The 27,968-nt window shown below is 37.2% G+C and overlaps 1 protein-coding gene across 10 annotated transcripts; it reads left to right on the top strand.

The window, feature by feature from the left end:
• The first annotated feature begins 13 nt into the window (after positions 1–13).
• On the top strand, positions 14–27,268 carry LOC107226165 (protein retinal degeneration B). 10 transcript variants are annotated; one of them, XR_006904524.1, is made up of 23 exons: positions 14–572; positions 16,641–16,753; positions 16,828–17,164; positions 17,257–17,393; positions 17,465–17,582; positions 17,682–18,060; positions 18,162–18,331; positions 18,773–18,802; positions 19,553–19,657; positions 19,746–19,931; positions 20,006–20,168; positions 20,258–20,659; positions 20,746–21,032; positions 21,094–21,246; positions 21,323–21,585; positions 21,677–21,785; positions 21,882–22,038; positions 22,153–22,302; positions 22,383–22,563; positions 22,640–22,914; positions 23,641–23,757; positions 24,200–24,405; positions 25,947–26,082. XR_006904524.1 is itself a non-coding variant. In XM_015666922.2 (22 exons), the coding sequence occupies exons 2-21, from the start codon at positions 16,676–16,678 to the stop codon at positions 23,714–23,716; spliced, it is 3,756 nt and encodes a 1,251-aa protein (XP_015522408.2). In that variant the 5' UTR covers positions 14–572; positions 16,641–16,675; the 3' UTR covers positions 23,717–23,757; positions 25,947–26,080. The 10 variants fall into 10 exon arrangements, 8 of the variants coding, with proteins under 8 accessions (XP_015522408.2, XP_015522398.2, XP_015522365.2 ...); XR_006904526.1 differs by lacking the exon at positions 23,641–23,757; XM_015666922.2 differs by lacking the exon at positions 24,200–24,405 and having other exon boundaries at positions 25,947–26,080.
• The last annotated feature ends 700 nt before the right edge of the window (positions 27,269–27,968 follow it).

The raw sequence follows: 27,968 nt of genomic DNA, 5'->3' as shown, positions 1-27,968 counted from the left end.
TCGCGTTTCGGGGATTGAAATCGAAGATGCAAAGTTCGAATTCACGCGTCCGAAAATCTTAATTCCCTCCTGCTGAGCGATGTTGCAACTGTAACAACGCAACCCATTTTACAAACGGACCCGGAATTTCTTGACGTTCTTTTGTCAATGCGTCCTCTCGTCATCTAAAACAGGCATCGTATATTCGAAATATCACCAGCGTAAAGCTCCGGCCTTTTTATACTCTGGTATATTTATTTTTTATCCATCGACGCCGAGTCAACTAGTGGGAATCGGAAATAAGTATTCACGTATCGCTGCAGGCCATTCCTACGCAGGCTTTGGTCGTTCGAACAATGTACTCGACATTGTTACATCGCAAGCGTTACACGTCCAGCTGCCCGGCAAGGCTCTGCGTTATGCGATAGAAGTTGTTGTTGCTGCTGCTGATGCGGTGGTCGGAAGTAACCAGATGAAACCAACCGAGACTAATCGTTGATTGGATAAATGCGTGTTTTCTGTGCCGTCGTATTATTGATAAGTGGATAAAGATTGCTCCCGCCTCACGAATACTAAAAACCGTCTATGCATTGGTACGTATTACATGTGTTTGGAGTGTCTGATCCCTGGTGAAAATTTCTACTGCTACGAATTTTTACTCAAAGAATTGTTAATTTTCTTTAAAGATTGTATTATATTGTAAATTTTTTACCGACAAAAGTCACGAAAATTTCATGAAAATCTACAAATTCTTGGGAGAATTTATGCATGTTTACAACTTTTTTTTTTTTTGTATTAAATTTTACCAAGTGCTACAATTTCCCAAAAATTTTTTATAAAATGGTAGAAATTATTTTTACCAAAAATGTCTCTCTCTCTCTTTCTACCTTAGTCTCTCTTCGTATCGCTCGCATTTCTTCGAGTTTTATTTATGCAGCATTGGTACGTACGTTGAAATGTGTACGTAAATTCCACATGCAAACATTTACCCGTGCGATTTACGAACACGCCGTCTCGTTATACTACACTTTGTTGAAAATACACGATCGATATAACAGATAAAATAATTCGGAAAATTCGTCGGGCAATGATTAATTGTTTTTTTTTTTATTCCGCCTATAATACAAAATTATGGTGCCCAATTTTCTGTACGCTTGTGTTTCTTGTAAATTTAGTTAGCGAATGTTCGGAAATAAAGAGACACTGATCCAGGATGTTTATTGAACCACATGGCGCAGATTTGGATTGTGAAACGCTTTGATCAGCTTTAAAACGAGATTAGCGTAAATAAATACCAAGGATAATAAATGCCACCACTGGATAATTCCAATGTGGATTGCCGGTTTATATACACTTGAAAATCAAAGTCATTTTGCAGATCGAAACACTGTATCGTAATTATACTCTTTGTACAAATATTTGATCACTACATATATACTTTGAACAGGTATCATTCGTCTTACATGCTTCGTGTTGAACAGTATTTTCACATTCATTGTGTAATTGCGATTGCGAAAGAGAGCGGAAAAAAATTATCCCGACCCGCCTGAAAAAACCGTTTCGATACTTGATTGTATATATATTATATGTATATATATATAGACGTATATGATATAAAATTCCAAACTTTGCTAATAAAGTAAGTATTTTATTCCAGAGTAATAAAAAAATCTATCCCAGGCATTGATACAAAGCGAGTGTAATAATTTATCGCGTCTCGAGAAAGAGAGAAAAGAAACAACCTGACATTTTTCTTTATCATTTATACGTATCGAAAACGGGATGAAGATCAGTGAATAAGCTTTTTATTTAGCGGCGTGGTATTGTTTCATGTTTTATATTGTGTACGTCAGTTTCACACTCGTCTGACATAAATTTATACATTCCTGCATATAAACCGTATAAATAATGTCGTTCGGAAAAACGAGCGCTTATCAATATTTTGCGGTTCATTTCGCCGACATATATACGTATATATACATATATACATATACATAGAGTTGAAATCCATTCCTTTTTCACCGACCGTAGTTATTATTAGTTTATCTCATCGTTGTGACGGCAAAACATGTTTAATGTTGTTGCTCTTTTCCCTTTCTCATCTTTTTTCATCATTCTTGACAACGCGGCTGCACAATCGCAAAACTTGGAAAATATACCCGTAACATCGCGTATCCGTATAACAACAACAACAATAGTAACCCTTGGTTTAACCCGGAATTCAACACAATATTTTCACCTGCTGCTGCAACGACTATCTAATTATTCATGTTTTTCATTATTGTTATTATTATTCCCCATCCACGAAGAAATGTATAATAATTTACAATTCGTTGACAATATCATTATCATATATTTGCATATTGTACAAAATATGTCTAGTCGATGGATTTCGCACAGTTTAAATTTGTCGAATTATCAACAAAATTCAGGCGATACACCGCATTATGTACTTTTGTTTCACTAATTTAAACATTGAATTTGTTTACATTGTTATACATCGTGTGTTTTTTTTTTTCTTAATATTTTATTGTTTATAACAAATGAGAGCTAGCTGTTTACGAAATTCCGGCAAAACCTTAGGACAGAAATAAATTTTATAAACGATAGCATATCGAATTTCTAGATATACGCATCTTCTGCGCTTGCTGAAAACTGAATTTAACGTTATTGTTGATGTGTGAAGAAAAGAACGAACGAAAGGAATGAAAAAGAAAAAAAAAAAAAAACGCACATACCGTCTTGTCGTGCGAGAAATAAGAAACGAAATCATCATATTCGCATAAGGTGCGTTGGTGAAGAGTTTTGTGAAAAATGAAAATAATTTCTATTGAATCGACGGCTCATTATCGACTCACCCCGAAACGGTTCTTATTGATACCTAACAAGATAAATTAGTTCGTATTCTTTCAACAATTTAAACCCCCGATTATATTATCAAATCACAATATTACCAGCGTACGACTCTGTAACAATGCATACAAGGGTTGTTTCGATCAAGGGTATTGGGGCGCGAAAATTGAGGGGCGGGAAGGGGATTCAGAGATAGAGAGAGAGAGAGAGAGAGGGTGGAGAATCACCCCCGTTGTTGACGTCATATCTCGCCTTCCTTCTCTTGCATGACGTAACGTCGTATCAAGGTTGTGACGTCAGAGAGCTGACGGCATTGCACGAAAGTGGATCGATCCTTCTCTCCCCTCGAACGATATGTGTGTGTGTGTGTGTGTCGGAGCATATAAAAGAAATTGTTCGACTGGCACAGTTTCCCAGATATATCAAAGCGCTTTTGCACAACAACCCCTTGTAATAATCAACGAATTGCCTTAGTTTTTCTTTGCGGTTAATTGTCTACATCATCTATGTTAAAATAATAGGCAGATGTAGGTATACGTATGTTACATATTCCATACACGACCACACGATTTGCTAAAATTTATATCTACGCCTGAAGGTTACCGCTACATTTATATGTGTATTAAATATCTATTACACAGCGTACCTATTTATGCATATATTGTATATACAGTGTGTCCCAATTTAAAAGACGCATTACGTTTTCAGCCGATCTGATTGTTCGGTTGGAAAATGTGTCATACAAAAGTTGTTTGTTTCAGGACACCCTGTATAATAACATTTGTTTATACAAAGAGTACAAAATTGAAGTGAACATTAATTCGTTACGATAATTATTACAAACGTGTTCATTCGATATCGATTCGTTGTACACTTTGCACATGTAATACCCCGATTCGGCTAGGTTGTATAATTATCTTATCAAGATCTTGAATTTGTTTTTAAACGGTTAAAAAATATTTCAACACACTTCAGACCTCGTTCACTCTTCATTTATCCTACGTATTATCTTCTTCGGTCTCCATCTATTCAAGCAAACTCGGGGACAATATTGTAAAGATGGTCGTTCGTTCTTCAAGCGTGTAGATTTGAACGATTTTAGAGGACGATGAGTTTTTCATTTGACACGCGAACTTTACGGTGAATCGACGGATCGCGTGTTCGATTAAACATTGAAATCAGGACTGTACCGTCGATGCATCGGTTAATCGAGTCCAAAAAATAATCGAACACGACTCGATTGAATCGGTAGAAATCAATCGACTCATCGATTATTTCGTAGTTTTTTGAAACGGTGCATTTGAAACCAAAGTTTCGTAAATTTCAGACTTGGTCTTAATGGCGGAAACGTCTTTTGATAATTTATAGTTTCATTCAAAATATCTTTCAATTTCGGGTGAAAATATTCATTCATCTTTCGTTTGTTATATCAAATAGGTATCTTAGTAAGTAAGACAATGATAATAATTGATACTCTGATCACATAAATTGACACTGCATCGCGTCGTTCATGGGAGTAGAAAAACAAAAACCGATTGTGAGGAAAAATAATCGATTATACTCGATTAGTCGGGAAAAGTAATCTATTTAATCGAAAACGTTGGTTATAACTCGTCGCTGACTGTTCGAAAGTGAAAAAACATTCAAATAGAAAATACAATTGAATTGAAATATATGAGATCCTCGTTTTAAATCTGGCGAGATAAAAACCCGACCAATCGACCAAACGTGTATGATTTATAAATATGCAGCGAAGTTGGAAAAAAGAAGATAATTGGTCTTGCGTCCGTATAAAATGTACCAGCAAGTTGTGTTCGTAAAACAAACAACATACTGTAAAATTATTTCTTTCTTCCAACACGTGAAACGCGTGTTTCGTGTGGTTTCATTGTACGAGTACATTTTACGTAATATCGTACCCCAGGCTACGTAATAGAAACAAAGACGCCTTCTGACGCTGTTGACTTCTGCTAATTAACACGTTGTGTAATTAACGAGCATTCGTACGCCCGAAGGCTGTGTTTTTTTTTATCCTCCTCAGAAAACTATCCTACAACGTCTTTCTCTCGAGTTATTAATTATTCTCAAGGCTTCGACCAAAACTAATAATAATAAAAACAACAATAATAATAATGACAATAATGATAATAATGATAATAATGATATATCAGGTATCATGAATGAACGAAGAATTTTTTCTTTTTATTTTTCACTCCAACTCGTGTAAACTTTTTTCTACCAAACGCGGAATATCGTTTGATTTTTAATATTTTTTTAATTTTCTTTTTATTTATTCCCTTCTTGTCGTACTCGACGAATTTTCGGAGATAACAGCCCGCAGGGTCGGTCTATGAAACAAGTCTTGGCCGATTTAGGAGGGTCGGAGGCATCCGGGGTCAGGATGGGTGGCGTCCTGCGCCGTGAAGGTATAACCTTTGACATTTCTACCAGACGGGTCGAACCTTCCCCGTAGCCGTAGGGTAGCACCGAGGAGGCGCTCTTATGCTCGGATCATGCAGCGGCTCTGTTCTCTTTCGGCACCGAATCGCGAATGAACCGATAGTAGTCCAACTATCCGCTCATCGCATCGCCGAATCGGCTGTTGAAAATTTAAAGCGTCGCACAGTTTGACGCACAGCGCGAAACGTTGGCTTGTTGACAAAGTATGACCGTTGGAAAAAAAAAATTTGTTTTTTTTTCGAAGCTGAAATGAGCGAACGGTAAACTTTGGTTAAAAATCTGAAAATTCGCAAGAAGATAGGCTGAATTTGATAAATATTATACGACATTACACCGCTGTCGCAGAGTATTTGTCGATGATGCTAAAGTTGTTGGCGTTATGTTTCGATTATTCGAGTCTAGGTAGAATCGCAAATTTCACGAATTTCAAATCTGTTCTGAAACGCGGTAAATTATTACGGCACGAAAAACTCGGTTGTATGAAAAGTCACTGTAAAATTGACAGAGAGTGATTTTTCGGAAACGCATGAAAGGATTCACTCTAATCAAATCTATACTTGACTCAGTCGCTGTAAAAAAAGGCTTTTCTTGAATCAGCGAATTCGCTCGACCGACTCATTTTCGCTGAACCAACTAAATCGACATTTTATTTTTTTTTATCCGAGTCATCGTATTAGAAAAAAAAAAAGCAAGGGACACTAGATTGAAGTAAATGGATTTCATCAAAATCTATTTTGATGCTTCAAGAATTCCTTTCCCCCTGTATGCGTGTATACAGTTTATTAGCAAAGCATGCGGATGATTTCTCTCTCTCTCTCTCTCCGTATGTTTGTATACAAGTATATGTAGGTCGTCTTTAGCAGCGAGTGCAGGAGGTGTATAATTAAGAGGTTCGGTAATAGCTGATGTAAACTCGGCAGCATCGCGACGAGGAGAATGAGGAGGGGGAGAAAACTTTTGTAAACATTGTTATCGTCGATGTTGTAAACTAATGCTTACACCACCCCAATTCCCGATGTATCACGCAGTATGTTGGCGTACACATGTACCTGATGAGACGTGAAAGCACGGGGTCCGGTTGACCCCGGAACCGACTCTCACGCATCATTTTTTGATTCAGCGTGCTTGAATCACGGTTGTTTGTGCAAGTAAAATGAAGAATGATTGAAAAAAAAAACTTTGGGGTCTCACAGAGACAAGTATTATGTATTGCATAATGTTTCACTTTTTTTGCTAAAACCAAGATTGGAGTCTGTTTCTTAATTGTTGCATTTTTTCTCAAAATTTTGTTCGAGTCGTAATTGTGCATAACGTAACGCTGCGCAGAGGAAATAACGTTCTAAAGTTGGCTTGGGTCTTGAGTAACGTAGTTACATATTATTAGATATACGGAATTACGTTGTTATAAATTTTACAATTTGAATGTTAACTTATCTTTTCTTTTTATTTTTTTTTTTTTTTGTACCTTCTCTCTGGTTTTCACCTTCTCGAAATTGTTCCCCGCATAACTTCGTTGATGTTTAATAAATTGACACTTTTATAATGCCTTTATCGTACGTGTATAATTTACCAAATCAATTAAAATGTGTATACGACACTTTTTTTTTTTTTTTGTTTTACCTTTTATTACACGTACGCGAAGATAAATCTATTCAATCTGCAGCCGCTGGTCATTAATTTATTTTCACATATCTCGATGATAGTTAACGAGGCTGGTGAGCGTGTAATCAATACCTTTTGTCAATTAATTTTATCACGGAACAGCTGCTCATTAAATTTATATCATTATTACGAGAATAAAATATACTATTTTTAATCACAAACTGGAAAAGCTTGGATATCAATTTTTCATTTCAATAACTTTCTTATCAATACACGTACGCACGTAAAATCTTGCAGTAAAATTATCGTAAGCTCGTAAATTTGTATAATTAATCTGACAAATGCATTAAATTCGAAAAGTATTAATTCTCAATTCGACTGTGAACCTCGTTTTATAAAAATAATTATAGACGAGAAATATCTGCTCGGGTAAAAATCCATCACGGAGCGGATTTTAACCGCGATTTTTGTCTTCGCGAGGGTCGAGGAGGAGCAACTTAAACCCAGGCAGGAATTCGTCCCTTATTCCTATCTCTGCATAAGAAACAAGGTGACGCGAAGCGCGTATAATTCGAACCATTAATTAACGTTATTAACGTGTCATTGTCAATAACTCGTGTTAAAACAATCGAGACAAAAATAACCCGTGAGAAATATCGGAGGAAATATTAAACTGAATTTAATTTCATCGTGCGTTATTTTTGTCACGGATTATGTTCGGATTTTATTTGATCATAGTAAGTAACTGATCTGCAATCATGTTATGCGTGTATAACTACGTTTGACAAAATGGCCGTTTCATCGATCCGATTGCGAGCATACGAAGCACGCGAACCGCTGCAGCGATCTAATTGTGTAATAATAATTGCAGCGAGGTTACAATTTCAATATCGTTGCAGATGAAACAGAGCGACATCTTATGTAACATATATATATATATATATATATATATACACATTAGGGTGTTGGAAAAAAATAATTTACAATTTTTCACCTTGAAATCCCCTGAAAAGTTTGTTCAGGTTAAAAGAAAAATTCTGTCAAGAGACAATCGATTCAAGTTACGCGGAAGATCGCGTTCGGTCGTTTTTCCATTTTATTTATTACTTCTTTCCTAACATTTACGTTCAACCCAAAGATCACGATCCGTAACGCAAGGATATATCAACCGGGAATCTTATTCTCTTTAATTAAAAGTTCGTATTAAATTACAACTATTTCGTGAGATTGAATTAATAATGAAAAGATCGTCGGATACGTTTCTCAAGCATCAACCGGAGACTTAATATTATACAAGTGCGAGTCTTCTTAGTGACGCAAGTTGACGTTATGATTGATGTGAGCGATAAGAAAAAAATCTCGAACCGTGAAAAATCAAGTCAGCGCGATTTTCCACAAAACCTAAAACGCTCATCCTTTTATACAGAATCTTTCTTTCAACCTAAATAAAGTTTATAATTAAGGGCGTTGCCTATGCCTCGAAGAGCGCGCGCGAACAGAGACTCACGATTTTCCCTCTCATTTCCTCATTTTTGAAGATAATTAGGTTCTTGGGGAGTCATTTCGAAGATAAAGAATAGATCCGTGTCGCCTGTTTTGCCGAATTTTCGATTTCGCTTTCAGATTTGCGAAAAACGTACTTGAAAGTACGTTAACTTTGAAGTGAGACACAGCGGACAGTGAATTTTTTTTCGAAATTCGGCGAAACAGGCGACACGGATCTATTCTTTACCTTCGAAATGACTCCCCAAGAACCTAATTATCTTCAAAAATTTATACTCGTGTATGGTTTGATCGTGGTACAAATGCGGGACACACTGCGCGCAGCCTTTTCCACGGGGGGATGGGAATCACTCGTTTTTTCACAACCCTGTGAAAAATGCTTACGAAACCGAAGATCCGAACACCGTAAAGAAGACGACGAGGACAGGCGACGAAGAATGGAAAACAAACTCATCGCCGAATTGATCATGCATATGTATATGTGTGAAAATTATTATTATTATTATTGTCAGTATACAATTTTTATTTGGAGAGCCGCGTTAATTAAAAATCAAAGAATTTTTTCACTCGTCGAAAGTATACCGCATAGTATATATAAATCATGTTTGGAGTGAATATTATTCACGAAAATATGTACACATAGATTATATTGTATAATTATATAATATGCAATTATTGATTGTACGATGAATTTTGATGTTAATTTTCCGGTATATACAGTTGAACGTAAGAGGTTGGTTTTTAATTGTTCTTAGTTTCTTTTACTTTCATTTCTATTCGTGAATCGAACGATTGTTTATGGATTATTTATTATCCACTGTCGAGCGTCGACGGCGATACCTGCACGTAAAGGAAATAGAAGAAACGAAAAGCTATGTTACGCGTACGTCAGAGTCGATTTGAAGCCGGTTCAAGGTTGTTCAATAATTTTTTTTCTTCTCCGTTCTTCATACGTCATCGAAGCGTGATGACGCGTGCACGAAGTGACGTGGAAAATATTTCGAAAGGCCGAAGGTGTCGCAGCAGACACTCGCGGGATTTTACACTTTACGATCGGACCTGCTTTTGCAGCGTCTTTCAGGGATTCGGTCGGCTTTTAAGAGCCTTTGAACCTTTGAAGATGGCCGATAAGCGCCGATCGTTTTCGTCGATAGTTGATCTTTTCTGATTTTTTTTTTTGTTTTTTTTTCTTTCAGACGCGTCACCCGATTTTAAGGGTTAATTAATTCATGTTCCGTGCTAGTTTTCAACCATGCATATAATATTCAATGTTTATAATTTAATATATCGTTTTAGTGTACCAAGTCGTTTGCTATATATTATTGTCGTATATTATTCAAGGCGTTCATTAATCAGATTTCTGTACTTTCCGGATTTCGCGTAATTCAGGACACTAGCCTAGCTGCAGAAAGGATTAAAGTGATGGTAAACGGAAAAAAAATTGACAAGAAAAAGTAACTGGATTTATAAATAAATGAGATAGAAAAGAGAAAAAAAAAAATTACCGAATCGACGGCGTAATTGTTGTTAATCGCTGAGTTTATTAGCGCCGGTGAAAATTGACGGTTAATTATCATCGTTGTGACGTTGCAACAATCTGCGGCAAGGACAGATTTCATTTTTTATAAGTAAGTCAATTTTTCAACTACTACGTAACTTTATTCGCCGATTTTTAACACGTATATATATATGTATGTATGTATATTACTGAGGTGGATTCAAAAGGATTGCCTGCACGAATTAATAATTCTATTAATCACGTCTCAACAACATCATGTATGATATATGATATGAGAGTGTGTTTATATATGGGACATTCCATGTGAACTCGACCAATGATTTTCCCTCGCCATTTTTGACTTCCTTCAGAATTTTTTATACGATTCTCGGATCACAAATAAGCACTCCTGAATTTTTTTAAATGTTTTCTTACAACCGTTAATTTCTTCTGATTATCCAAAGCAATATAAAAATTGGCATTTTGTAAAAGTCTCAACAAATTCTCGATAATCTTATTTTTTTTCTTACTTTAAACATCTCGAAGAAACAAAACACCGTGTTCCAACTTTCCAAAAATTCTCAAAAAACTACCAAAAATTCTGTGTCTCTGGGTCGAAAGATTCAGATCCAAACACAGGTTTTTTGGTAATCTTTTATGAATTTTCGGAAAGTTGAGACACCGTTTTATTTCTTCAAGATGTGTGTTCAAAAGAACAAAAAATCGAGACAAAAATGAGAATTCTCGAAACGAAAAATATGATTTTTGAAAATTGTTCGAGATTTTTTAAGAATGCCAATTTTTTAACGAGTTCGAATAATCATAGAAAATTAACGGTTGTAAGTAAAGATCTGAAATAAATTCAGGAGTCCTTTCTTGTGATCCGAGAATCGTATAAAAAATTCTGAAGCACGTCAAGAATGGTGAGGGAAAATCATTGGTCGAGTTGGCGTGGAATGCCCCATATGTATAACGAAGCGTCTAACGTGTACTCGGAATATGAGAGTCGAAGGTCGTACGACTTAATGAGATTCCTCGGGAACTTTAGGAGTAGAGAATTTTGAAGAACCTCGTTTTCTTGTAACACATATTTACCTCGTCGAACTCTCATGAAAACCCTTATTTCGCGTCGAATCGCGGAGAGAAATTTTTAGTTGCGATTACTGTACAAAGTCCTTGACTATGTGACGCATTTTCATCTTTCATCAATACCGAAAAACCTAATGCTGGGTAAATAATGAAAACTAGATTTTCCGTTTTCAATCAAATAATCCAGTAATTGTTACTGTTCTTTTCAATTACTGTTACCGTTACTATATATTTTCTTGTAACTATGTATCGCGATAACTCGATGTCCGCCGAACAACGAATTGATGTTAATTAAAATAAAAACAAAAAAAAAAAAAATAAATTGTTCAGTTAACCAAAGAAACTAATTTTGCGATGTAATTGCGAGAAAATGTAGTATCGACAACCTTAATCCCAAAAAATAATTAATTTCACATCGTTTTCTTGTAATTTTATTATACGTACAAGCAATTCCGAACAAAACTACTCCGATACGTTTTCATTTGACGCAGAAATGGAAAAAATATTGCAGGGATTTTACGAAAGCGCAATACTAAATCCGTAGAAATTCGATTCTTTGACCCAATTTCAGTTCGTTCTCATACTCGCCAAAAACCCGCCCTTAAATCATCGCAGCGTCATCTCAATGCCTCTTGCAACGAGAATCCAAGTTGTCGCGCCTTCTTTCAATGCCAGGCCTAACACACACTGCGAGCTATCAGATACATGCATACGCGGCATGCAAACAAAACGTGTTTGGTCTACATGCCTCTATATGTGTAGGCGCATGCCCGACGCGGGAGTGGTTTAACGACCTGAAAAAAAGAACCTAAAAATTCTCAAACCTCGTGAAATGTCACGTCAAATTTTACTAACGAACTTGAAAATTTTACTTCTCAGGATAATTAGTACCTCGGATTTCAACAATAATACAGAATATCGATACTCGCTTATATGTAATTTTTTTTTGGTCTTTTCATTTCAATATGCAGTCTCTTGTACGTATAAACCCATTTAACGTAAAGTGCGAAACATATTGTCATATAATTTATTAAATATTTGAAAAAGTCACGTTCCAAAATTTTCTTAATACACGTATAGTTGTGGATCGTCAAAAAGGTCGTGAAAAAAATCCTTGGCTTGTCTCTACCCCCTCAAAAAAAAAAAAAAAAAAAAAAAAACCCCGTTAAACGTAACGATTTCCTGGTCGCCGAAAAAAAGTACACACCCTGGACTACGACGGTAACAGTAGTAGTTAGTAACGTTACGTCCGGCAGTTTTCTCCTCCTCCACCTCTTCTTCTTCACTGGGTGTCTCGCGTCGCGGAGGGCCGATCAATAGACACAGGGAGAGGGATGGAGGAGGGAAGAGGAGGATGAGGATCGGGAGGATGAGGATCAGGATGAGGATGAGGATGAGGAGGATGAGGAGGAGGAGGAGGAGGAGGAGGCAGCTCTTCGCGGCCGGTTGGCCGGGCCGGGGGCGTGATACACGCGTACATCGTCGGTCGTACCCGCGGACCTCGAGACCCGCCGAAAGCGGCGCCGGAATCAGAAGCGTAAAACCCTTCGACGGCGTCGCGTCGTTCTTTCTACCTTATTTTCAAATATACCCAATCGCGAATTTTCGAACCGTTATCAAACATATCGCTGCAATGAACGCGAAACATTGTACGACGTTCATAACACACCCTGCGCTCGTACAATATACGGACGAATAACATGCGTGTCATACGTGTTACACGTTGTTTATTATTATTTATTTACGTATTACGTTAAATAACTATATCGACGATTATTAATCATTGTGTATGTATAATTTACACGCGTCAAAAACTTTTACTTGCTTATTATACCTACTTTTTTTATCCCCCCCCCCCCCCCCCCCCCATCCACAGCCCCTTCAATATTCGTATCAGGAATTTAATTTTTCGTGTACCTGTAGATCGGATGATAATATGATCGATCGACATAAATCGAATTCATTACCTGATAAAAGATAATGAATAATAGTAAATTTTATTCACTTTTTTAAAATTGGCTCACACGAGTAAGAAGTAATTGTTGTTACACATAGAGAAATTCACACACACGCGCACGCAAAGTGTTTTAATGTGATCGTTGGTTTGTTCGCTTATTATAAATCTACGACATACGTGTGTAATAATATGGACTTAATCACGCGCCGAATCTGCGATTAATCGACAAATGATAAAAGAAAGTGATTTTACTGGTGTCACCTAAAGTGTAAAAGATATACTGTTTTCGTTATTATTATTTTTTGTTTTGCATTCTTTCTTTTCTTTCCCCTCTCCGACAAGGTGAATACACATAATATATATATATTACGGTATTCTGTCAGTTTAAATTAATTAATGTATAAACTACTTATCGAAAGATATAATAATGTGCGAAAGATATACGGTACTGGTATTTCAATTTATGAAAGTGTGTGCGTGTGTGTATTTTTTTTTATTTTACTATGGAACATTTATCACACGATTTGGGCGCGAGACTTTATCATCGCGGGAGAAAGTGAAATATAATGAAAAAAAAAATTCTGTTTTTTTTACAGCGAGTTTGAAATTAGTTTTAAGTTATTCGATTCTCTCTTTTTCCATCATTTCGGTGAGACGTCGGCCGAAGTCGTTACCGCATCATAATTAAATTATATCTCTTCATACTATACTTAAACATGTATTAATTTGTCTAAGAGATCGTTGGCGAAGAATTTTTTATTTCAAAACCATATCGATCCTGAATCTTTTTAAAATATTGTTGATTGCGTTTTCTCTTCAAGAAAATCTCGGGGCTCCGGAGAGAAAGAGAGAATTATGAAAACTCACTGATCCGATTTCTTATTTATATGAATATACACACACATATATATGTATTTGGAGTAATACGATAAGAGTGAGTATAATCCAGCAATACGGAGATAATCCGATCGATTTTTGACGTCTGAAAGATGTTTTGTAAAGCCTGCAGACTATCTCTCTCTTTCTCTCTCTCTCTCTCTCTCTCTGCTCTCTTTCTCTTATATCCTGCGCGTATTTCCCTTTCATTTTGTACACTCGCAGTCAATTTATCTTTCGGTATTCCATACTTATGTGTTTATTCCTTTCCCCCTCTCAGTTTATAATGTTCCATTGTATATTACACACACTCATACACACACACACCCCCACACACATACACAACCGTTCAGCAAGCTGTATGAAAATTGTCCGAATTCTCTTCTGCTATTATTATAGACGAGAGAAACGTTTAAAATTGGCTGCAGGAAGGATTGTAAATTTTGTGTAGAGCTCTGGACACATACACACACGCATGCAACTGCTAAGTACGTAAATCTCAGCTTGTTTATCATTTGGCTTTCTTCACTCAAATCTCACGCCCGAATTACTATACCAGCAGTTTTAATATAGGCATGTATGGGGGGCCTTTCACACCAACTCGTAGTGAACGTTTGATCATGATATTTTTCCATCTCACCAAGGATTTTTTCTACGTTAGTACGACCCGTGGTACGACCCCTGAAAAGCTTCCAACAATTTATACAAATATTTTTCAATCACTCCTCTTTACCCTAGGATTTTTTGAAACCTGCCTCAGAAACACCCAAATCGACTTTTATGAAAGGAGAAAAAAAACATTTGGTTACCGAAATGAAACATTTTCACGCAACATTCAGAGTAGAACCTCATTTTTTTCTATGGTTTAAATAATTTTTTTTTTTTTTTTTCTTCAGAACACCCGTGAAAAATGATAACTCAAAAAGTGTTGGAAATTTTTTTTTTCACATGTACGAGAATAGAAAAAAACGATTTAGAAATAGAGATAACGATGTGAAAAAAATCGATAAAAACGATGTTTCATTCTGAATTTTGCGTGAAAATATTTCATTTCGGAGACCGTATGCTTTTTTTTTTTTCTCGTTTCACAAAAATCAATTTGGGTTTTTTTGAGATAGGTTTAAAAAATCATTGGTTAAAGACAAGTGGTTAAAAAAATTTGAAAACATTCTCGTAGGCTTTTAAAAGGCCGTACTAACGTATGAAAAATCCTTGGTGAAATTGAAAAACGCCGTGGTCAACCGTCTACTGAGTTGGCGTGGAATGCCCCATATGTACACCTATGTACGTACGCATGTATGTATAAATAGATGTAATAATTTACGTACATAGTGTGTATATATTTATATATATATATATACTACACCGTGAGTTGATAATTCAATCGCAGTACATTAGCTTGCTTCGTTGATGATGATAACTCAATTATGAAATGCACCAGCTCTTTGGTGTAATAATATGTGTATGTCGGACAGCAGCAGCAGCAGGCTAGATGTTGAGATACATATTTACCGTATACGTACCTATAATGTATGCGGGTGGAACTAAATAATTGTTATTGTACGTTGTTTCTCAGGGGCTGAGAATTAGCAACGGGTTATAATTTATATTCATATCCTTGCCGAAATTCCCTCAGTACGTACATCTCGTTTCGTGTACAATTCACAGCTGATCTTCTCCGTTACTCGCAGTATAAATACATATACGTTTTTTACAACACCTCATCATCGTGCGAAAATATGCAGTCGCGGCTGTTTATTTTATTTTATACGAACTGCCGGTGATCGACGATTTGTGTAAATCTTTTTTCATCGCCTGCCCTCATTCGCGAACAGACGTATAGTACAGAAGCGAATAGCGATGTGTCCGTGTAAAAAGATCGATCAACGGATCTGCTCGGTTTTTTAAATTAGAAGGTATAAAAATGATTAAAAAAATGGGTTCAACTTGTATTATATACGGTTTATACCTCGGAAGCTTCGTTCCAATTTTCTTATCTTGTGGAAAAATTGTACAAGTGATTTCATGGATTTAGGAATCATTTTCAATTATACCTACAAGTATAGAAAAGAGCCAGCGATTTTCGGATTTTTAAATGTCTAATGTTATTTTTCTCCCTTTTATTTATTTATTTTACGGTCTCAAAATACTTTCACATATGAAATACAAAAGCAAAAACAGGCTAGCCTCTAATAAATGTATAAAAAAAATTAACATAAAAATCCAAAGCATAATAACAGGAGGTGAAAACTGAGCGTTTGAGTTTACGATACTTTTAAATTAATTTTACGGTTTCATCGTTAATGGAATCTTTCATTGATATTCTTCCGTATCAGGTTCCACGGGCCAATTTTGTCTGACGGTGTGTATTTTTTTCATATTCATCTTTCAATAATTTAACGTTACACGTGAGCAAGTCAACGTTGGGTAAATTATATTTTCAGACCGATATTTAGGGCAGAAATATTAGCGAACGTACGTACAGGGAATTTAAATTGCATGAAAGACTGAGCGTACTCCCCAAGGCACTTGGTGTGATTCACAGGAGGCATAAAGAAGCTCGAGTACATCTACACGCATACCTGTACACAGAAATATAGACACACACGTCCCAGTCTCTGGAAGCCGAAAGGTCGTTCGGCACCCTCGACGTCTGGCTCGTATTTTTATACAAAACACATAACGTGTTGCGTGCACTATGTGTCTTTGATAATATAGAAGCTCCAAATGTTACGGACAATGTGTATCGCGGTGTGTAACTGGCGATGAAACTAATTGCGCTATAAGTATAATTGAGTTGTTTAAACTCTGCTTGTTTCACAGAAATGCACGGATGATCGAACATCATCTTGATCAAAATGTTGATAAAAGAATATCGGATACCTCTGCCTTTGACGGTGGAGGAATATCGCATAGCTCAACTTTACATGATAGCGGTGAGCGGATGAACCTTTGCGAAGGTTTTTTACATGTACGTGTAATTCATTTTCACATATTTATTGTCTTTTAGAAAAAATCACGCGAAGAAAGTAAAGGCGTGGGCAGCGGCGTTGAGATTCTTGTCAACGAACCTTATACCAACGGTCCAGGTGGCAACGGACAATATACTCGAAAAATATACCATGTCGGTAGCCATTTGCCAGCTTGGTTCAAAAGTCTTTTACCAAAATCGGTTCTCACGACGGAAGAAGAAGCTTGGAACGCTTATCCTTACACAAAGACACGCTACACTTGTCCGTTCGTTGAGAAATTCTCTATAGAGATAGAGACCTACTATTATTCGGACAACGGATATCAGGAGAATGTTTTCAAACTCTCCGGCAGCGATTTGAGAAACAGAATCGTGGGTGAGTCGAATTTCGTAGGACGACGTTGTATCCGTCGCTTGACGACCAAATTTGTATGCTTAATAAAGTGATTTGCTGTGCGATTATTTTAGACGTCATCGACTTGGTCAAGGATCAGTTGTACGGCGAATATGTGAAAGAAGAGGACCCAAAGTTATACGTGTCGGAAAAGACGGGTCGCGGACCGCTTACAGATTCATGGCTGGAAGAATACTGGGCGGATGTGAAGGTAAGGATCTCAAGCGAGTCTGATCTGTGCCGAAAGAGTCGACTCTAAGTACACGAATGGTTATTTTCTAGGGAAAGTCGCAGCCAACACCTTCCGGCAAATCGCTGATGTGCGCCTACAAAATATGCAGAGTGGAATTTCGTTATTGGGGAATGCAAACTAAGTTGGAAAAATTCATCCACGATCACGGTGGGTCTTGATAACCATTTTTGCTTGGATTAATTGTATCGGATGCGATAAGTTTAAGGAATAAGAAGAGAGGTTTACGTTATATCATGTTTGCAACAGCGCTTCGAAAAACAATGGTTCGCGCTCATCGTCAAGCGTGGGCTTGGCAGGACGAATGGTACGGTTTAACCATGGAGGACATAAGAGAAATTGAGAGGCAGACGCAACTGGCGCTACAGCGTACAATGGGGGCTGGCGAGTCGGGAGAAGATGCGGCGGACGACGATCAGCTGGATGGAACGGGCAACGTATCCTCGTCTCAAGACAAAGATGTCGCCAAGACTCTTGCCGCTACCTTGGGAAGCATAGAGAAAAACGAAGACCCCCAGAGTCCGGCTTACCTCAGAAAGCAATCAGACATTCCAGTTATCAATACGGCCATGAGTTCGGAAGGTGAATTAAGCCCCGAGGACTCGCCGACGGAATCATCTGCTCCCCGGTAATATAAAGAAGAATAAATCAGAAATATGTTTTCGATATCCGATTAGGATCTTTGTTACGTTTTTGTTTTCTCTCTCTCTCTCTGTTTTCACTTGGCAGACTCATCGACGAAAGGAGCGACGTCAAAAAGACATGGAAGAGGAGTAACCCGTCGCTTCATTCGCCGAGTTCAGCTAAAAGTTTTGACATACAAGTAGCGAATTGGCGCATGGAGAGTATCGTCAGAGAGTCGGAATCCGGTAGCGAAGATGAATTCTTTGATTGTCAAGGTAATTTACGGTTCACTATGTGCGCATTCCGAAACGCATGGCAATGATTATACCCATTTCATATTATAGAATAGGAGTAAGAATTTGGTCGAGCATCGATAGTAAAATAATTGGATGATAGCTAGACAACACAATTATGTTCAAACTTGCATCATTTTTTCAATCGATCGAGATTGTTTAATTTACGTTGCAACGACTATTATCCTTATTCGTTTTCTTTGCGAGTTCGAGAAAGACGAAGTCGTTTGAATCCTTGCCCGAGGCGATGTCACGGATAGAGGGACGAATATTTGTTGAAAAAAATGATGCCAAGTTTGCTTATTTGCATAATCAATGCGGCATATAATGTAGCACGAGTTAGCATTGACGGATTTGATTATTCAGTTTCTGTCTTTTTATGTGTACTCTCTCTTTGTTCTCTGTCGCACTCCGATACCACAGCTGGGTTCATAATACCTACTATCCACAAAGGTAGGCGATGTAGGTAATAAAATATAGTATAATCATACAAATCTCAAAGACTACGATGCAACTTCGTATACATTAATAAATTATAAAGATGATTATAAAATCGAATCGAAAGGCTTCTTTCCAATCTTGGATTAACATTTGTATGGTAAAGAAATTTTACGTAAAAAATAAAAAATAAATTAATAAACAACCGACCAAGCATTATCGGATTGATATTTTCTGTAAAATTTCAATGTCAAACTTAAATGCAGAGCATGAGACAAAAAAAAAATAAATAAATATACTTCGCAGCCGCATGCGCCCGCATGGCTAAAAACACACACACGCAATACACTTGGATTCATAGCTTTTCTGTACCGATGTTATAATAACATAAACTATCTTTTGATCGAGATAGTTGAAATTGTCGATAGTATGAACAATTGAGTACAACAATTTTCAAAATCAGAAACTTGTACACTGTTAAAGAGCACTTTCATTAGTAATTGTTGATATCCATTCATTCTTTATTCAGAAAGTCGAATTATCATTAGACATTTTCTAGAAACGAATATCTAGGTTGACAATATTTTTAGTAGATAACTAGAACTAGCAAATAGAGTTAGGATTATGTTACATAATAATAGCAATAATAGTAATAATAATAGTAATAATAATAATAATAATAGTAATAGTAATACAAAAACTGGTACATTGTAAGTAGAAAGACTATGAAAGTAGAAAAAAAAATTTACATTTCTGATTACACAGAGGACTTTGGAGATAATTCGTCATTAGCTAAATGGAGTTCTTTGGATCTTCTAGCTGAAGAGGACGACACGGTTTCTCCGACTGCCGTGACAAGCAATAAGCAAGGTGATTTACAGCTAAAAGATTATCGTCACAATTATTACACTTATCCAGCTATCTCTGCGTCTAGACCCAACTTCGTTTATCCTTGCAGAAGACACAATATTTTCACATTCGTACTTGCAACGCGTGGCAAGCGAAAGGAGCAATAAGCGGTTGTACATTAGGTCTTCGGCCAGCATCGACGTGTCCTGCCCAGCCTCGCCCCAACATTCTCCAACGAATCAGCCATGCAGAACTACCGTTCTGCTCATTGTCTTACATGCCGGAAGTGTTCTAGGTGATTATTACAAACCTGCTTTGTTCCAAACAGACAGAAATACGTGTAAAATGAATTTATACCCTTGACTTCAGATGCCAATGTCGACTTGACGGCGAAAAAGTCGGACATCACTACCTTTAGAGGGGCCTTTGAATCCGTCATGAGGCAACATTATCCCAGTATGGTTGGACACATTGCGATTAAGTTTGTTTCCTGTCCCTCCATATGCACAGAAGTTCTCTGTATTTTGTCGAGGTATTTGTCGATTTGAAAATGTTGCTTGTAATTACTGACGATGCATTTTTACAAAAGAACTTAACGTCGATGTGAAATTTATCTTTCAGCTTGAGCCCTTACAGTTTTGACGTTTCTCCGTCTTGCACCGACGCTCCGCAGGTGACGCACGACACAATTCCTATCGGATCTATTCCATTGCTCGCAACTTGTAGTCCGGATTATCAGGATTCGGTGTCAAGAGTTGTGAGTGGCTCGAATCAAGTATATCAAGAATTTATCAAGAGCGAAGAGGGACGTGGATTCAACGGGCAAATATGCTTCGTCGCCGATTCGGTTGGTTCGATATTAGGATACGACACCCTCTGCCGATCTTTGCAATATCAGTCTAGGCACGACAGTGAGAATAGCATTTTAGAAACTGACAATCAAGTAGGCGAAGATAACGACGGAAACGAGGATGGTAAACATTTGTCGGCTCCCTCTCCGAGAAGAAGGTCTTCCTCGACAAGGTAAAACAAAGATAGATACCTTTTTAATGTCGACGTCGAACCGTACCGTGCTTTTGCGATGCTATTTTTCGTTTTTCTTATTTCAGCGATAATTTCAACCACTGCAAATTAGACTTTGAGGTCGGTGAATTCTTTATGTTTGGAAGTCCCTTGTCTCTCGTCCTAGCGTATAGAAAGATATCATCTACCGGAGACAAAAATAGTAACATTCCTAGGCCACTGGTAAATCAGGTTTACAATTTATTTCATCCGACCGACCCAGTCGCCGCTCGTTTAGAACCTTTGATTTCTGCAAGGTTTTCACTTCTCCCTCCAGTTAACGTTGCTCGATATCAGAAGTACCCGCTTGGAAACGGGCAACCGTATCATCTGCGTAAGTATTTGCGAAGGTATTTAAATCCCCGATCGATTGCCAGATTTACATTCAATTTTAGTGGAGGCTGTGCAGACCAATCCGCAATTGTTTGTCGATGGTTTGAACGTGCCAAACACCCCTATGCCTCATATGCGAAGAATGTCCGAGATATCTCTGCAGAGTACGATGTCCGGAGTCGTGGATAACATCCCGTTGCAAGCGATAACAGCCCGTAAGTTTCTAGCGTGTTTGTTCAGGGAGAATCTTAATCGTCGATCAGAGCTTTGTAATATCGTGAAATATTTCAGTGACGCAGAAGTGGTGGGGGAATAAGAGAATCGACTATGCTCTGTACTGTCCCGAAGGTTTGGCCAACTTTCCTACAAACGTGTTACCCCACCTATTTCACGCCAGTTATTGGGAATCTTCGGATGTAATCGCTTTTATATTAAGACAGTTGGGGAGGTTCGATTTACCGATGCTAGGCAACGAAGAAAAAGAACTCACATGCTTCCGTCCAGGGCAGCCCAGAGAGAAATGGAATAAAAAACGAACGTCCGTTAAACTTAAGGTTCAAATTTTCAGCTTATTGCGGAGTTCTATACCTCGGTTATAGACGAATTTTAATTTTTTTTTTAAAACAAGCTTCGTGTAATTTTCAGAATGCTGCTGCCAATCATAGAGCAAATGATGTTATAGTAAGAGAAGGTGCTCCTCAAGTACTAATAGCGAGGTTTATGTACGGCTTCTTAGATATGATAGCTTTAACAGGTGAAGAATTTAAAATTTAGCCAATCCCGGTGAAACGAATGATTGACGAATTTTTTCGCGTGTCTTACAAATCAGTCATGACTAATTTAATTTCAGGAGAAAAAGTAGACATACATGTAATGAAAGACGCGCCGGCGGGCGAGTGGACTTTTTTGTCTACCGAAGTAACGGACAAAACTGGTCGAGTCGCGTACAAAATTCCCGACGAGAAAGCACTGGGCTATGGAATATATCCTGTGAAAATGGTTGTTCGGTAAAGTAAAGCAGCAGCAGCAGCAGCGAATGACGTTAACGAGTCCCTTTTAGATATGTAGTGATAAATGCATACGAGAACTTGATTACTGATCTACTCTTGAAATCGTTTTAGCGGTGATCATACTTCATTAGACTTTTTCATGGCTGTGATACCACCAAAGACGGAATGCGTTGTATTCAGTATCGACGGCTCTTTCACTGCTAGCATGTCCGTGACGGGTAGAGATCCGAAAGTCAGAGCAGGCGCCGTTGATATAGTAAGGTACGTACACGATTGGTTCGGAAACTTTGAATTGAACAAGCAGTTATCATTCATCGACGAATGTTTCGTTCTGTAATCAGACATTGGCAAGAACTGGGATACCTGATTATCTATATCACCGGACGACCCGACATGCAACAGCAAAAGGTAGTTTCCTGGCTTTCGCAGCATAATTTCCCTCACGGCTTGGTATCCTTTGCCGAAGGTTTGTCGACCGATCCTCTTCGACACAAGGCTGCGTATTTAAACACGCTGATTCAGGTGAGACTACCGATTACAATCATTGACAATATTCTTTCGCCGCTGTTATCACATCAAAGTATTTTCGGTCCGGCAGGAACACGGCGTGATCATTCACATGGCTTACGGAAGTAACAAGGACATAAGCGTATACACGGCAATAAATTTGAAACCGAATCAAATATTCATTGTTGGAAAAGTTTCAAAGAAACATCAAGCATTCGCTACTATACTCTACGAAGGCTATGCCGCTCACTTAAGCGCTCTGACCGCGGTCGGAGGCTCCAGACCGGCGCAAGGCAATGCTCGAATGGTAATACCGAGGGGTCAGTTTGGTCTACCGGGACAGAATGCCTCGTTACGCCGTCGAAGGTAAAATTAAACTCGAAGCTGTGTCGTATATTCGTTAAGGATCTTTGTGTCACACGAATTATTAATCGAATAGAAAATTGAAGTAATAACTGTGTAGCCACTAGCTGTGAATATTTAATATAATCGTTAGAAAGTTATCGGGCCCCTAATAGTTGCAGAATATTTTTAGTGTAAAAAATTTTGTCTAATATTAATTGTTTGAAAATTTATTATAATTCGAATGATTCTGTTATATCAGTTGGAGGCAAAGTGTCACAAGATTAATCACTTGCGTACACGAAGACCATCTGCTTTGAAATTTAATCGCGCAGAGCAGAGTCTTGTGCATTTGTCCCAACAATTTGGGCAATATGTGTTTTAAAGAAAAATGAAACAAACTTGTCAGAAAAATGTAAACGGGGATAATCGATGTGCCATATTGGATAAACTTTTTTTAGATAAGCCGATCATGGGGCATGGCGTAATAAGATGCTTGAATTTTGATGCGGGCACCGAATCAGCATATAAAAACCATCTAATTACGTCATGATTTATGACTGGATTTATCGCATATAGCTCTGATAATTTAAATCACGTACTTTGTCACCGTAATGTTACTCGGAAAAATAGGCCGCGGAATCTGATTATTATCCAAATTCCGGTTACTCGCTATATTTTATTATTATTTAATTGGAGCATGCTATTCGTTGCGTGAGTGAGTGAATGCGAGCCTCGGCTCTGTTCCAGTAACGACACAGCGGTCAACTCGCCGGCACGCAACAGCGTGTACTTAAAGCGGAAAGTCTACCTTAGTCACATCTAACACAAGCCTATTATCTATCTGCAATTAACTTATTCACATTGGTAACTATTTTCTCTGTTTCTCTTCCTATCTTGCTTCGAAGTCCCTGCAAATCCTACTCGCGCAGAAAGATCAACCGAAATGAAAAATAACCGACTAAAATTGTCTTTCTATCGGTATATCAAATTCTCAGCTTGGACGATCGGAGGCATTTTAGTTACGTACTGTGTAACTTTTAGAGCAGCCGTTTCCAACCCGTCTTCTCAAACGCGAATCCCAGGTTGGGAAAGGCTGCTTCAGACAACGGGATACAGAAATTACTACAAGTTTTCTCGTTGTAAAAAAGCAACGAGTCGTGCAAGCAATCGCGATTAATATAAATGAAAATCAGTCGAGCAGCGAGGGTCTTTCTGCTAGGAATATGCTGTCACCGCATTTTGCTTACACAGTAGCAGCCGAATGCACTTTAGTGTAACGAGTTGCTTAAAAGGATATTGATTGCAGGTACCTGTTATGAAGATATGTCGTGCGCAGCGTAGCTACTATTTGCTCCCACCAACAGCTGCCTCTACCCTATAATCTGATTTACCGTTTTACTATCAGCCATATTTATGTCCAGGATTTGTGGTTAATCTACCGATTATATATCTCAAGGATAAACTCTTTATTGCTTACTCCCGAAATGAACTGGTCTCACTTTATCGACGAAGGTAAAACAGGATCTGTCCGTGTTGAAAAACTTTTTAGATGAGTGTTCAATGTCTAGATAACATCTGCTCGTACAAATAAACACTGTATAACAGTTCAAAGAAAAGATTAAAATAATCAAAAAAATTAAATCAAAGACCATTAAACTATAAAAAATGCATTGTGGCATTTAATTCATGCACGATGATTGTAAAATAATAATTTAAAGGAATAAAAATAAAAATTTTGGCACACCACAATTCGCGGACATACAACGTATTCCTTTGCGTTTTTCCATTTCCGATGAATTATATTCGACGATCTTTCACCAATTGACAATGAATGATCACAGCGCTGAAATCCACGCCTGCAAAATTACAACCCGACCAACAAAACTTTTATCTGCAACTGTTCTTAACAGCTTTCGGTCATATCTGATTTGGATAAAAGCATTTGTAAATAAATATTTCCTGATATCGACTCGAATTAAAGAAAAAAATGAATTAAAAATATGCTTGATTTTAAACGCTTCATAGCTGTACAGCAATATTATTTATAACACTTTGTTTTGCCTTGTGATTTACTTCACGCTATCGCATTATTCACACCACTCTTTGTTTCGCAAAGCCTAAATTCTCTAGTCACTAGGGTGACTGTTGTTCAAACAAGATCAAATATCTGAGCCAACATTTATGGCAACATGCAGGAAGACGAGATTTTTGTGCTACATGTTAAAACTTTCATTTCTTGACATAAAGCGATAAACTCTGCATGTCCTAAATATTATAGTCTTCTCAGAGTGCGTAACTGTATTCAATTCATTACTCCGGTAATGATTGTTCATATTTTTTCCCCCATTATACAAAATTTTCCATTCTTCGTTTGCTAAGCAGAGCGCGATTCATGTCTAGGGACTCTTACTATTCCTTAATTACCGTCAAATATCTCTTGACGATTTACAGACACGCATTTTGTTATACTATATGTATTTTATTATACACCCCATACATACATATATGTGTACCGAAATGAATGATACGGTGAGAAGTAAAAACCATAACTGGATAAAAATTTAACTTTAATGTGAATGTATCCATAGAAGGGGCACCGCTGTTTGTTTGCATATGTCGCACAATTACCAATAGTGCACTAATTAGTCGTTACGTTTATATGAAAAAAAGTTAATAGACAGAGCTTGAATGCAGGCTCAAGCTAATTAGTGCGATCTCTTCGGTCTAGGCTTTATACGCAACACGTACGTACGCAGTATTGAGTCAAGTTACCGGAGTAATGACTGATAAATGTCCGTATCTTAACTCGATCCTGTGTGCAAGAAAGCTTGAATATAACTAAGCGTTACTCCACAGGTCGCATGCCGAAGAAACCCAATAACAATTATCATTCTTCTTTCACGGAGACTTGACTTTTGAAGCACAGTTAACGAACCAGACCAAAGAGTCTGAGAGAAAAAGAAAACGGCTTCTCACATTAAACATTTGACTGTCTGTATTTCTGTGGAGTAACGATCGATCGATATTAAATATTAAATTCGTAGCTCTTTCAGATCAGCAAAACGTGCAGTGTCGCATCCGTTGATGGGTGATGTGTGCGTCTTGGAAAGAAGCACAAGCGTCGGACCACCGCCAGCTTCGCAAGTGCCGCAACTGAAAAGAACGATGACCCAGGACAAGCTCTGACGATTCGCACGCTGTCGCTCGTTTTTCGAGTCGAGACAGCAGAGTCAAATTGAAAAGTAATATACGTACAGCTGAACAGAGAACAAAACAGTTCTCGTTACTCAGCTGTCGTACAAAAAATACTTGCTGCGGATAACAGCAAATATATATATATATTTTCTTTTTACGTCTCTGACGTACGTACTTATTTTTTTATGCTACTAAAGAAGGTTTAGCATAGAAATTTTATAAATATTTTTTTTTTTTTTTTATCGCGTCTCCCAACTAATAGACTAGGGATTATCATCTGTTGTCATTCGAGGTTGTCGCAGAGTCTCTTAGGGCTCTTACACGTTCAACTTGCTGCCACATAATCTGGAACGGTGTCCATTTAGATACGCTTATACCTACCGTAGGAACTTTTTGAGTTTGTTTTTGGTGTTGATTAGACATGTATAAATGATAATGAAATGAATCGGTAATAATTATAAAATCGTGGTAGATGATTATTCAATTTGCGTATTAGTTTGCAAGTTGATATGCTAGTCATTTTTCAATTATTATCTAACGAACGATGCAACGTTACAAATTGTAGAATTTTGATCATCAAGATCGTCAAACTTTGGATATCCTTGACAGCTTGACTATACATACATGCATACATACATACACACATACATGCATACATGCATACATACATACATACATACATACATATATAATGTAAAAGAAATTTATAACGACACAGCATCGATGCATTGTAGCGTGTAAGTTGTGAAAACTTGTTGAAACTGTTACCTGAATCTCCCTGTTGTTACTAAAGTAAATCGATCCTACCGATGACGTTATATTGTAGAGATAATTTATAACGGTTTGATCATTATCAAATGTTAAATACCTAGGTAAGATTTTGTTTTTAAATTCGTAGCATGGTTTTGTCGAAAAAGCAGTCACCACTTCGACTGGTCAATCATAAGCCAACATATTACATAGAAATTAATCGTAATATCACTATCGAGCAAATTCATCACTGTTTCGTAGAACAAAGATAAATTATTTACGTGGGACCTTGTGGTGAATGCAAAAAAAATAATCAACAGCTGTTACATAAAAAAATGTTGGCATAATGACTGAATGATGTTTCGTCACGTAAAGCATATTATATTCGATCCTCTTCGATAAGAAAAAGAAAAAAAAAAGAAAAGAAAAAGAAAAAAACGCGAAAGCACAGCTGTACTATAAATGTATCAATATTTAGTTGTTCTCCCAAGTGTGTTGCATATAACTCTATCCTCGGAAGATATAGTATTCGTTGTTATTGCGCGTCATTATATTGAGATAAAGAATCAATAGTCCAGATACCTGCAGTTAGCTATTTGCATATACATGTGTGAGAATTTGAGAACAATGAAGAAAATCGTTCCAAAAATTATCGATGCAAAGTCTTGGTTGCAATATGAAAAATTTTCTTCAAAATCAACTTGTCACCGAGATTCTGTTTCGAAAATCTGAACGTATCCAGAACTGTGCCGTATTTGCTATTACATATTCTATACCGTGACGTATGAGAAGTTAATTACGTACCTCGTACATATTGACTGTATTCTAACTTTAGCGATAAGGTACAAAAGTAGCTCTATATATTCCTATGTCCATACGTGATTGCAAAGTATTTTAATTATATAAATGAACGATTACTATCAGTGATAATAAAAGTTATATTTTTGTTAGTCAGACTTACATATTGTTATAATTATTAAGTGAACGGTATATTATTCAATGCGACTTGGTTGTTGTCGGAAAATTATTAATTTAATAACGTTGACTTAATGCTGTTTCATTTTATTGACAAATCATCCAACGGTTGATCTTTAATCAAAACTGATCTACCAAAAATATGTACATGTACT

Source organism: Neodiprion lecontei, chromosome 5 (genome assembly GCF_021901455.1).
Source record: "Neodiprion lecontei isolate iyNeoLeco1 chromosome 5, iyNeoLeco1.1, whole genome shotgun sequence".
Taxonomy (NCBI): domain Eukaryota; kingdom Metazoa; phylum Arthropoda; class Insecta; order Hymenoptera; family Diprionidae; genus Neodiprion; species Neodiprion lecontei.
This window is presented reverse-complemented; position numbering and strand designations above follow the sequence as displayed.

What these genes read in the sequence shown, in the direction of transcription:
- LOC107226165 (XM_015666879.2), top strand. Translation starts at nt 16,676, where the DNA reads ATGTTGATAAAAGAATATCGGATACCTCTGCCTTTGACGGTGGAGGAA. An exon ending in CTCAACTTTACATGATAGCG is followed by an intron (nt 16,754 to 16,827) that starts GTGAGCGGATGA and finishes ATTGTCTTTTAG; the next exon opens with AAAAAATCACGCGAAGAAAG. An exon ending in TGAATTCTTTGATTGTCAAG is followed by an intron (nt 18,332 to 18,772) that starts GTAATTTACGGT and finishes CCGATACCACAG; the next exon opens with CTGGGTTCATAATACCTACT.